General features: G+C 50.7%; 1 protein-coding gene across 1 annotated transcript; it reads right to left on the reverse strand.

The window, feature by feature from the left end:
• Nucleotides 1-18: 18 nt before the first annotated feature.
• On the reverse strand, nucleotides 19-1,175 carry LOC4813650 (uncharacterized). The gene is made up of 2 exons (XM_001353179.4): nucleotides 636-1,175; nucleotides 19-572 (listed from the first exon to the last, which is right to left on the reverse strand). The coding sequence occupies exons 1-2, from the start codon at nucleotides 1,078-1,080 to the stop codon at nucleotides 436-438; spliced, it is 582 nt and encodes a 193-aa protein (XP_001353215.4). The 5' UTR covers nucleotides 1,081-1,175; the 3' UTR covers nucleotides 19-435.
• Nucleotides 1,176-11,944: the final 10,769 nt, after the last annotated feature.

Consider the following 11,944-nt stretch of genomic DNA (forward strand, 5'->3'; position numbering starts at 1 on the left):
GATGACGAAACGAAAGAATAACTGACGACATTGTTTGTAATTCCTTTTACAGGCGATACCAAATACAAAAACTAAAACAAGAACATTTTTTCAAATAAAAACTAACATCAAATTCAAAAAAAATTCAGTTCGTGCATTCGCTAATTAGGCGATGGAGGTGGAGATTCTCTCAGGTCATTCAGTGTTTTTGTTGTATTCATTAGTCGCATCGTGGGGACATTCTCTAGGAGGAGGAAACTGCTCGTCTTCTGCTTCCTTTCCAAGCTCAGGATCGTTCTGGAAGTGTTGGCATCGCATCAATCGCTCTTTCAGGCATATATGTCTGTAGTTTCATTATGGCTTATGTATGTATCAAACTTATAGTATTCATTTCTTTGTATCTCTCAGTTTGGCTGTGTGATTGTCTTAGAATAAAAATGGCGGGCGTCCGTTGCGTTAGTGGTTGCCCATCAGCGCATCCAAGTATTCGTTCAGCTTTTGGGAAAACTCCTCTCCGCCAGCATGGCGGCAGTTGCCCCAGGCATCCATCAGCATGTCCATATCTTCGGCGCTGCCAATGTTGTCCAAGGCCACTGTGAAACGAAGCGATATATGTAGCAAGCTGCGGCTGCGCGGATATTACCACTGATACTCACGGACTACCATCTCTTTGACCTCCCACTCGGGATCGAAGCGCGAGCGGAGGAACTCGAGGATCTCCAGCAGCTGCGGTGTCCTTATATTCGGGGTTATCTCGTAGTTGCAAAGAATTTCATCGTCCATACACATGCGCGTGATGCTCAAATATTGACAGGTCTTGTCCCGGATAATGAGCAGCTTATTCAGAATCATTTTCATCGTGGCCATGGGATTGGCCAGTCGTTCGTTCAACACTCGAATCTGTTTGTCCCCCGTTCTAAGGCCACGTTCATTGGTAAGATTGTTCAACCGATTCTCCGCATCGGAAATCAGCTTCCGAAGGTGGCAAATACTTTTCATGGCAGTGCGGCCCTTGCATACGAAACTTCGCCAGGACTTGGTCATGTGGCGTATATCCATGGACATTTTGCAGAGTTTATCTTTGCCACGTTCAAATTGCATTTTGGAAAAGCTTACGCCGGTCGATTGCAAATTATAAACCAAAAAAAAATGGAGGGAAATTTCGTTTCGTCCAATGACAGTGTGCGATAACGCAAAACTTAAGCTGGGCTGGAGTGTTGGGAAGGTGTAGCCCGCAGAGGTCACAGAAATTTGAATATTTTCTTAATCACTTGCATAATAAATTTTCTCTTCTTCTTACGCTATATCAGATGAGTGGTAATATATTTAATTCCAGGTAAATTAGGGAACCTTCATTCTGTTTGTGGAGGGTTTGTTCATTATTCCTAAGCTCTTGTTTAGTGAAAGATAAGCCTTCATATCCATATTGCCAGTATGGCTCTTATTATGCTATTCGTTTCCGACAGTCCTTTGCAGGAATCCCACCCAACTTGCGATATATTGCGAAATATTGCGATATTTATGACGTCAGAAATAGTCACAGTGAACGCTAACCTAACGGTTAAATATGCCGGGTCTGGCGCAAGAAAATACCAAAACATGGGTTGCATTTGATTTGACAGCCGAGCGTTAATTATCGCCAATCGATAGTTATTCCTAGCAAGTGCACATAAAATAATTCGTAAACAATTGTCTTCTCAAAGGAAATTCCCACAACTTTCTCTGATCTGCATTAGAATTGTGCCGCACTGTTGCAACAGTGTGGCCGCGTGATCTGTTGCCCCAGTGGGTATGCTCCTGGCATCCCTCTTTCCCCCTCCTTGGCTCTTCGTTGCGTGCCAAATTGATCAAGTGACCGTGATTAAGCAGCCGACTAGCTCTGGTCGCATTAATTGCGATCATGTTGCTCATGCCCCGCACCCCGGCCGTGGCTGACAATTAGCTGCGTGACGCTTGCCACAACTAGGAAACGATTTTCTTTTGCTTTATTTGTGGGTCGTCGCCAGCATCTGGAGTTCAAGCTGGGGAGATGGGGCTGCAGATGCAGCCAAAGCCTGTCAGGCGGCATGAATTACTGTGCGTTGATTGCCTTTAAGGCCTGATTGCAACAGCAGCCAGCAGCCAGCACCAGCACCAGCCACAATAAAAAAACGTTGCACAAATTGCTGTCCTGGCGTCGGCGGCTGCTGTTCTTTTGAGGCATGGCGGCAAACGAGTTCTGGTAGGAGGAGATGAGTGCCCCAACTGCATTAATTATCAACAAATCATTTTTGCAGCCCCGAAAGCAGCATTTATCAGCGATTATGCATGGACAAAGGAATCAATGGAGGAGGAGGAGGAGGAGGAGGTGTGGCCGTGGCCGCAAGTGTCGCGCAACATGTGTCTTGTGGATGTGGATGCCATGTGGAACGCAGGCCAGCGATGGCGATCTTGACGTGAAGCTCTGCACAAATTTGTCAGGCGGGGCAGGGGCAGGGGCAGGGGCAGCGGCTGAGGCAGAGTGCCCCAGACTCCAGGCCCCAGGCTCATGGCGTCGGCTACATGACATGGCATTGATAAGCACAAAAAATTGAATCGCCGCCGTCGCAGCATCGCAATTAAGATATTTTTATGTAAATTAATGAAAACAGTCGGCGAAGAAGGAGGCCACTGCGTAGGCAGGCCGAAAGAAGGGACCCACAAATCGGCATCGGCATCGGAATCGGCAGAGATGGAGCTGTAGCTGGAGCTGGAGCTGAAGCTGGAGCCATGCGTGCAACTTACAAATAAGTACAAGTCGGCCACGATCGAGGGAAGCGAGGCCCAATTGTGCATTTTTAATTGGAAAGCTCACAGAGCCCAGGCCCCGGCAAAGGGCACAACGATCCTCTGGCGGCAGCAGCCTCGCAAAAACTGACGCACCGAAAATTTATTGTTTCATGCGATTCGAAGACGATCCACTGCGCGGCAATGCTAACAGGCAACCCGGCCCGGCGGCCCGGCAGCCCGGCAAACGGCAACGAGCCACGATCAACGCGGCACCGCATGTCGAATGGCCAGAGCAAACAGCAAACAGCAAACAGCAAAAAGGCCGCAAGGCCTCTCTGGCCAAGAAGACGATGCCCGGCTCGGCCTGGTCTTGGCCCGCTCTTACTTAGGCATTTATGTCTGGCACTTGACACATTTTGTTATGGCATTTTTCAGCTACCGCGCGCCTCTGACTCCGTTTGACCCAATCAAAATTCCTGGATCTTGCACTTGAATGCGTTTAATTTGTAAGATTTGCCTCGGCTCGAACGGGTACGAGCACCACTGCCCAAGTGTTGAACTTGATGTTTCACAAAGCCCCTGACACGAGGGAAACTGCGGGGGACATGGCTTAAGCTTAAGGGATCGCATGAGGAACTCTGAAAGAAGATGGGCTCATGTCGGAAAGACATTCTGTAAGGTAAAGTATATTGACTTAACTTTCGAATATTCAAAGTCTGAAAGAACATACATATACCATTGATTGAATCTTTGAGAGAGCAATGCTCTGAGAGCCTGCCAGATAAAGACACCTCAAGACCTGCTCAGGAATCAAACATTAATTGGGGGAACCATTTCTAAGCAAATGCCATGGAGAAGCCATCAACAAGAGCCGTAAAGCAGCCGGCCATTGGCTTTCCCCCCACATGCAACTTCCTCTCGAGGCGACGCCTCCCCGAAACCCATTTCAGATCAGTTAGAAGTGGCTTTGCTGGCCCCCCTTTCTTTCATTACTCCATTTCGCATTTCCGATTCCCAGTGGAGCCCATCATTTCTGCATTATTAATTCTTTTTGCAGCCTAAGCCAACTTATTTGCCTGCTTATCGCCGCAGAACATCCTTTGGTCTGGGGGCGGCGCACCACGGCGCGCACTTAATGGGGATCCCGCTCCCAACTATCCCAACTATCCCGGAAAGTGTCGGGGGGTGCCCCTCGGTTGGGTCCCACTGCAGCTGCAGCTGCCTGCCTCATGGAGTGGCATGGGCATAGGCGTAGGCATAGGCATAGGCATGGGCAGAGCAGGCATGTTGTTGCCGGTAGCGTTTGCTGATCGCTGGACAACCGAAACGAGAGCACCAGAGAGAGGCAACCAGGTAGGGAGCCGGTCTAGGACCGGGGACCGGGCACCGGGCACTGGGGGACAAGTTGATTTATTCTAATCTGTATAAGCGTTGCTATAATAAAGCAAAAGAGCCCACGGAGTGGACAATGCTCGCCAGCGGCTTTTGGCCATGTCCGAGGCTGGGGCCCAAATTGCAGATCAAACTCCATTGGGGACTGGTTTTAGGTCCCCATCCATGCCAGGCTCCACGAGAACCTATCTGTGTGTGTGTGTGTGTGTGTGTGTGTGTGCCACAGCCAGTTGATTCTGCATTGTAATTGGATTTGAGCCGCCGGTGCAGTCGCAGCTGCGGATTCTAATGACTCAGCAAAGTGGTAGGGAGACAGGCACAGGGACAGGGACTGGGACTCGAGATCCTGTCCTTTCCTGTTCGGGCCGGCCCTGTTCCATTGTTCTTGATTTTGGCCGAGGGCTTAAGCTCAACCTTTCACTGGGACTAATGCACTCCCAGACCCATACCCGCACCCGGACCCGGGCCCAAAATGAAGATGCATGCGCTAATTTATCGACTCTGCGAGACTCCAGAGGAAGCTGAAGCTCGAGCTGCTGCCGACATGCAAAGTGTCGCCGGCCCCGGGAATGTTATCTCCGCCCCAGTGTCGCTGGAAGTGTCGCTGCGACGACAACGGCACGGCGGAGGCGGCGGGAAAGCAACGCTGATAACGAAGGCGGAGGATGCAAGATGCAGCCAAGGCGAAGGCGTCAATGGGTTCGCGTAGCAGCAGCAGTCTGCTCCTTGCCGGCAACACCCACTTGGTGGTGGGGAGTCCTTATCGGTGGTACTACACTGTGTTCTGCCCCGCCCTGCCAGCAAGAGAGAGAGAGAGGGGAAGGCCAGGCTCTGTTGAAGTCTGGGAAGAGCTAAGCATCTGTCGAAAATGCTTTGCCGCGTGCTTGGAATTCTGAAAACGAATTTTAAACACTGTTGTGCAATTGTTTTCTCTGCTTTTGAAGGAGCCAACTTCTGTGGGTTCCAGAGGCCTCCATGTTGAAATGAAGTTATTTTCGCAAAGTTTTAGATCATCTAGAAGGCAACTTCTGGAGCTAAATCCCCGCAAAATTGTGAGCTATATACCAGATTTTCATTTCTATTGTAAGCCTCCTCCTCCCGGTCTTTGTATCCATAAAATGATCTTTCCCTGAGGTGGCGGCAGGGTATTTCCGATTCTCGTGGACTCTTCAATGCCTTTCGCATTGCGTTTTATTCAAATTTGAACATGTTGCTACACGCAAAGACCAACCAAGTGGGAGGATGAGCACCAGGAGGAGCAGCAGGCGGATGAGCACCAGGAGGATGAGCACCAGCAGGTGGTGTGGGCGGGGCGGGGCGGTGCGGCAGCCAAATCACGTAATGCGCGATGCAAACATTGTTAAAACACTTGTGGCCCGAAGAGAGTGTCGGCCTCCCAGTCACTCCACCTCTCCCCTTCTCCATCACTTGATTTTATTTTCGCGCGAATTTGCATTTTCAATTCCCTCTCTCTATCTCTCTCTCTCCCGCTGCCGCTGCCCCTGCCGCTGCCTGGGCAGTAGGCGGAGGAAGAGGAACGGGAGACACTGCCAGGGCCAAAGCAGAAGACTTTTGCGTTTATTTAAATTTATTTTCCTAGAATGCCACAAGTCGCCATCTCTGTCGCATCGATGTGCAATTTGTTTGTCGCCTGCAAAAAGACTTCCAAACTGCATCCGTTCCCGGAGTGAGTGTCTCTCCCAGTGGCTACCAGTCGCCCCATGCCTCCCTGTCTGTCTCCCCAGTTCCTCCTGTCCTCCTGTCCCCCTGTCCCCTTGTCCCCCTGTCTGTCTGGAAGTAGCCTCCTGCCAGATCTGCCATCCAACTGCGTCTGCGTATGAAAATTAATTGTTGCCACTCGTGACGACGTCGACGACAGCAGGAGCAGCAAATGCAACAGCAGCAGCAGCAGCAGCAGAGACAGTGGCAGCAGCAACATTGCGAAACCCAAGTGGGCGGCCGGCAATGAGATGAAATGGGCGGCATATCGCTTAGATTTATGGACCGCTCTGGCCAGACCCCAGACCCCAGACCCCAGAGCCAGTCCCGAAGCCAAAGTCGAAGCCAGGCCGAGTGTCGCGTGATAAGTCTATAAAATGTACGTTACATTTGTACGTGCAAATGGCAGTGGGACGATTTGCATATTTGCGAAAGTTTTCACCCGTAGCATCGCGTAGGACTTTCATTATGTCCCAGTGTCAGTTGCAGTTGCAGTCGCAGTCGCAGTCGCCCAAAGAAAACGTCTTTAAAGCCACTGGAGGGTCTGGTGAAAGGCAGGCACCACTCTGGACAGGCTGGAGACACTTTCTGGTGGATGGTGCTTCGAGATTGGGGAGTGGGCTGCCATGTGGGCTGGACCCATCGGCACATTAACTGTGTTAATTGTATGTCATATGTGGCAATTGTCTGGTGGCTCTGGCTCTGGCTCTGGCTCTGGGTCTGTGTCTGGGCCCTAGTCTGCGGTGAAAGGCAGCCGAGACAGCCTGCAGGGATTGGAGTTTTGGGGCATAGCACTTGCACAAATAAACAGTATTGATTGATTCCGCATTCAATGGTAATCCTGCCCAGACGTAGATTGATGGAGCAATCAATTGGGAAAACTGGGGAAAAGAAGGCAACCCGAAGCGTATGTGATTTCTCAATTTTAAAGCATCTTTAAGCCAACATTTTGCCTTAAAAAGAGAGTGGGAGCACATTCCGACCAAACGGTTGAATATTCTCTAATTTATGCAACCGTTTTATAAGATATTCCGACTCTGATACGCCATTTGAATGGTATTCACCATTTGATCCGCAAATGTTAATCAATTACTTCTACTGTCAGCCCAGACCCTCGCAATCTCTGAGTACACTCACAAGTGCATCCTCTATGCACAAATCTATTCAACAGATTGAAGCCTTGCCACTATACAGATATATTCCATCCCATATCCCGTGTCCCGTGTCCCGTGTGCCCTTTGCCTCATTGTTCTGTTCCTTTGGTTTTTTAAGCGCTCTGCGCTTTGTTCAATCAATTTTTGCTTGATTTACAATTTCAAGTTGATGACATTTCACCAGCAGCAGTCGGGACAGAGCAGGAGCAGGAGCTCCAGTTGGTTTTGTCAGGGCCGAGACCAGAGGGAATCTAAGTGAGAGCTGTCAGCCATCAGCCATCAGGCATCGAAGGAGGTGGTGCGACGAGCGCTACGAGTGCTCCTCGTGACACATTGCTCCATTAATTTGATGGATTGTAAAGTTTTCTGCTTCACTGGCTTTGAGCATAAGCGCCGAAAAAAGCCGAACCGGAGCCGAACCGAAGGGAAAACTGCAAGAAAAAGGAAAATTAAAGCACCAACCCCCTGCCGTCAGATCAGAGGCCTGTGTGGGTGGCGGGGCTGTGGGGGGGGATGTTGTAAATTTATGCCTGTGCCCAAGTTGTCGCTTCACTGAATTTGTGTGTTAAATTGTCACCAGCGGGTAGCCCCACCAGCCCGACGACAATGATGGGGCTACTGATGGAGATGAGATGCTGATGGAAACAGCTCCAGGCCCAGGGCCCTAGGCTCCAAGCCCTGACCAGACCTCCAGCACCACCACAGTGTGCACAAGTGTACGGTGTACGGTGTACGGTGTATCGCTGAAAGGACCTCATTTGCATTGTGGACACGGCCAGTGAATTCTTTCCACGCCTCAGTTCATCTGAAGTTTTTAACCAAATTGGGCCAAGCAGGGGACCCAGCTCCCTTTTTTTGGTTTTTTTTTTGTTTAAAGATAAACAAGGGGACTACACCATGTGCAAGAGTAGGTTAAAGAGTTTCTGAATCGGGCAAAAGAAGAACTTGTGTCAATACCATCAGCAAATAGGGATAACAAGCCATCAGTCTGGGATCATTTATTGTATAAGAGTTCCAAGCCACTAAGCACAAAGGTCAAAAGTAGATAATTCTATCCTACGAAACCCCATTCAATACCCCAAAAATCCCCCCTCTGACCTCTTCAACCACACATCAACCAAAATACTGCTCTGGTGCATACATATGTGGCTCATAGTTCTCTCAGAAATGTAAATTGGTTGCCCTTTTTCAGGTTAAAACTCGTTCCTCCTGGCGAGAGCCGGCCGTTTTTCTAGCGTTTAAAAACGCTTTAAATGCAACATGCTGGCCAGCAAAGCGTTTCCCCTGCGATTTGGCGGCGATTTGCAAGCGTTTATGGCGAGTGCTTTGTTCTGCCAACTAAATATGACAAGCGCTGCGTTGGGGCTGGGCCCTCCATTCCGGCTCGTTCTGTGGTCTGGTCTGGCCTGGCCTGGCCTGGTCTGCTGGTCAAGATCTGGCCACATTTGGCCCGCTCCAGCTGCCCCTGCCCCCACCGCCCCCTCAATCTAGTTTCGTGCTAGATCTGGCTGATAGGCGATGTTTTGCATAAAATGCAAAGCGACGTGGCCGTCGTCATCGTTGGCGGAAATGCGTTTAGAGTCCTTTGAGGGAGCCTCGACCCCATCCTCGTCCCTGCTGTGCCCGCACTAACCACATGCTGCAGATGCCTCTGGGTTGGGTCTGGCGTGGCACATACACGGTACTAATGGTATGTTGTGTTCGAGTGGAGATACAAGCATGTGGCAGGCAGATCGAAGACACACTCATTAACGAGCTTATACAGGTCTTACAATAATCATTACAATCAATAAGCCTTGTCCTGTTATTTGATGGGTTTTCCACCTGATTTATCAGCAATGTTTGAATTGTGATGGGGCTAGTACCTGCGAATAGTATGTAGAATTAGGGGATATCCGTAGGACCCTTACACTCAATGGACTATGAAGCTCTTACTGGTTTTGCACAGTTTTGGACAGAGCCATTGTCTGCGTCCAGCTTCGCTCCCGCTGCTCCTCATAGGGCGCTCTGGTCCGGGAAGGGGCTTTGTTTAATTGCGAGCTGCAGTTTGCCTGGCTTCCTTTTACGACTCTCCCATCTTCTCGCTCTCTCTCTCTCTCTCTCTCCCTGTCAGCTGCATGAATTGTCCCTGGAGGCATATGCACCACGCTGCAATTGAGAATCGGAGCACGCTTCATGTTGGGCCTCGGCATGGGCTTCGACTGGGCTTTGGGCCGGGTTTACAAATTCCTCTGTCCATGTGCCCATGTCCATGGCCAGTTCCTGTTGCCGGGCCACGCACAATGCGCGCATAATAATGAAGCGGTGGCAGGAGCAGGAGCAGGAGCGGCAGGAGCAGGCGATGGAGCGGCAGTAAACCGGCTTGACCTGTCTAACACCCCTCCTCCTGTGCTTCCTTCTGCTGAAACAATGCGGGTCCATTTTTCGATCCATTTCTTTTGCATTGCATTTTGTCACATCAATTGATTAATGGCTGATTTCTGCGCTTCGGGTAAGGCATTAGAACGACTGATAAGTCAGGGCAAAGAAAATGTTTGTCCCCTAATGAGTAAGCCCTACCTCACCAAATACTTACCGCAGGACTAGACCGCTTTTTGAAGCGTCCACTCCAAGGGCCTTTGGGGGTAACCGCACAGGGCGACTCCTGCTCTAAGGCGATTCTGTTTTTTTTTGTCGGCTGCCCAAAAACTTTGTCCCAGTTAGTCGCCTTTCTCCTGCTGCCGCTACCGCTACCGCTCCCGCTCCCCGCAAGTGTTGGGTAAAGTCGTAACCACAACAAAGGCCGAACAGCGGTACCGAAAGCCCTGACAAGAAGTTCTTTCGAAAATCGCGCACGAGTGAGCAGCGGTGAGGTAAAGCTGCCCGCTGTCAGCTCTTCCCCTCTCAAAGCTTGCAGAATGCACCTATTTCAACGGTGGATTTGTGCCAGGGTATATTCAAGCAAGGTGAGGCATTCGGAGAGAGCGAGCTTATGATATTTTGCTTAAATTGTGTGCCAGTTGCGTTTGTGCTTGAGGGGGAGATTGGGAAACAAAAAGGAGACGGGAACGACCCTACCTTATGGAAATACACCTTGTGTTAGCCGCAGGTATTTTTTCGGGCTTTAGCTCTCTCTTTCTCTGACCGCGCTTTCTTCGCGCTCTCCGTTCCCTTCCGCTCAGCTCCCGCCTCTCGCAGCTTTCGTGCGCTGCATTTCTATTGTTCTTAGCAAAAGAGGGACGAAGAGAGCGGGAGCGGAGTGCAGGCGAAACTGCCAACGGGATAAAGAAATTACAAAAGCAACAACAATGGGTCGGTCGTCGCCCAAGGAAGAGGAGGAAGTGGATGTGGAAGAGAACAAAGGCATTGCCATCGCGCTGCACTCCTGTTGGCGGTGCACGGGCACTCCTCGAAATCGTAACGAAGTCGCCGCTGTCGTCGCCGCCGTCGTCGTCGCCGTCGTCGTCGTTGTTTCTGCCACAAAATGAGCGCTTTATACCTACTTAGATCGCTATAAATTTGGCTTAAGGCAAGAAAAGTGTTGCCGCGCTGCTCGATTCACAGTGGGGCAATGTTCTGGAATAAGGGATATTTGATACGAATTATTGCCACTGAAATAACCAAATGTTGGAGTAGCGATCACAGCGGTCACCCGATATTTTACTCATACATAGTCGTAATATTGTGTGTCTTTATTGTCTTTGTATTTTACGATGCTTTTCAGTATATGATGTGCGACTCAGGCGCAAACGAAGCGAGTGAGCCGGGGGTCACCGCACAGACGAAGCGAGTGCGGAGGGCGCTTGCTCCCTACATATCGAATACATATCGATGGGTAGAGTAAGAGATTTGTAGCTCTGAGAGTGCGAATCTATAAGTCTGGATTCCAGGGACAGTCGAAGGGCCCTCTGAGGTAGATAATTCTGTATGTCCTATAATTAAGGCTCTAGCAATGGTATTTATTATTGCATTCTGCAGTCAGCCCATCACTCTCGCACCACTGTGCCGTGTGGCCCAAGTTGCGCCTCGTTCCAGAGATACGATGCTCGCGTAGCCCTCGTTCACGTTGCCGTTAGTGCAGTTTAGACGCCGCCGCAAGTCCGCATGATTTATGCGATTATTCTTTGCGCAGCGCAGCGCCCAGCTTTATTGTTTTATGTTTTTGTGGCCAGCGACGGTTGCTCTGTCGGTTGGTCGGTTTTGTCTTTTGGCGGTTCTGTCGGTTGCTCCGTCGCTCCGTCGCTCCGTCTGTCTTTTGGTGGGGCATTCTGGCCATCCGCTGGTACGGCGGTGCTGCAACTGCACTCGTACTCGTACTCGTACTCGTATCTTGTGGAATCGCCGTTGGCTCTGATTCCAGCTTCCCGCCTTGCAGCCAGCAGCTCTCATGTGTGTGTGTGTGTGTGGTGGGGACGGGGGTACGGAGGCACGGAGGCGCGGAGGGTGAGGCCGCTGGACTGTGGGGCCTGGCAATTATTGGACCATGCAGCATATGCACTCTGGATGCAGTGCAGCTGTGTGAGGCGCGGCGAGGCATGCGCCACTCCACTCCATTCCGCTCCGTGCCGGGTTAATGTCTTGTTGGTTATTGCCACGTCTGTTTTGCACTTTGCTGCCATGAGCCCATTTGTAATTTGGCACTAACGGGTCTGTTGATCCCATAAATTGCACTGCCATATGCCCACCGCCACCGCCACCGCCACCGCCTGGCACTGGCAGTGGCAGTGGCAGTGGCGGTACCAGCGCCCCGCGATTGCCCACCGCCCGTCTTATCAATATCTCCCGGTCCAGAGCCGGGGCCCTGGCCAGATGTGTGCCCGTTCGGGTCCTAGACAAGTTCATTACGGGTTCCACATCCACCGTCCCCTGCTAATGGGATGCAGGTTATAATAACTGTCAGATCAGTGCAGGAACGGAAACGCATAAACCTGTAATTTTGATGCCCCGACGACTGCCCATCGCCCCACCAGCAG

Source organism: Drosophila pseudoobscura, chromosome X (genome assembly GCF_009870125.1).
Source record: "Drosophila pseudoobscura strain MV-25-SWS-2005 chromosome X, UCI_Dpse_MV25, whole genome shotgun sequence".
Lineage (NCBI taxonomy): Eukaryota > Metazoa > Arthropoda > Insecta > Diptera > Drosophilidae > Drosophila > Drosophila pseudoobscura.

Bases quoted from the DNA above. Each gene is read 5' to 3' on its own strand.
- LOC4813650 (XM_001353179.4), bottom strand. From the start codon at position 1,080: ATGCAATTTGAACGTGGCAAAGATAAACTCTGCAAAATGTCCATGGAT. The intron at 573-635 runs GTGAGTATCAGT...TTCGTTTCACAG, and splicing joins GGTCAAAGAGATGGTAGTCC to TGGCCTTGGACAACATTGGC.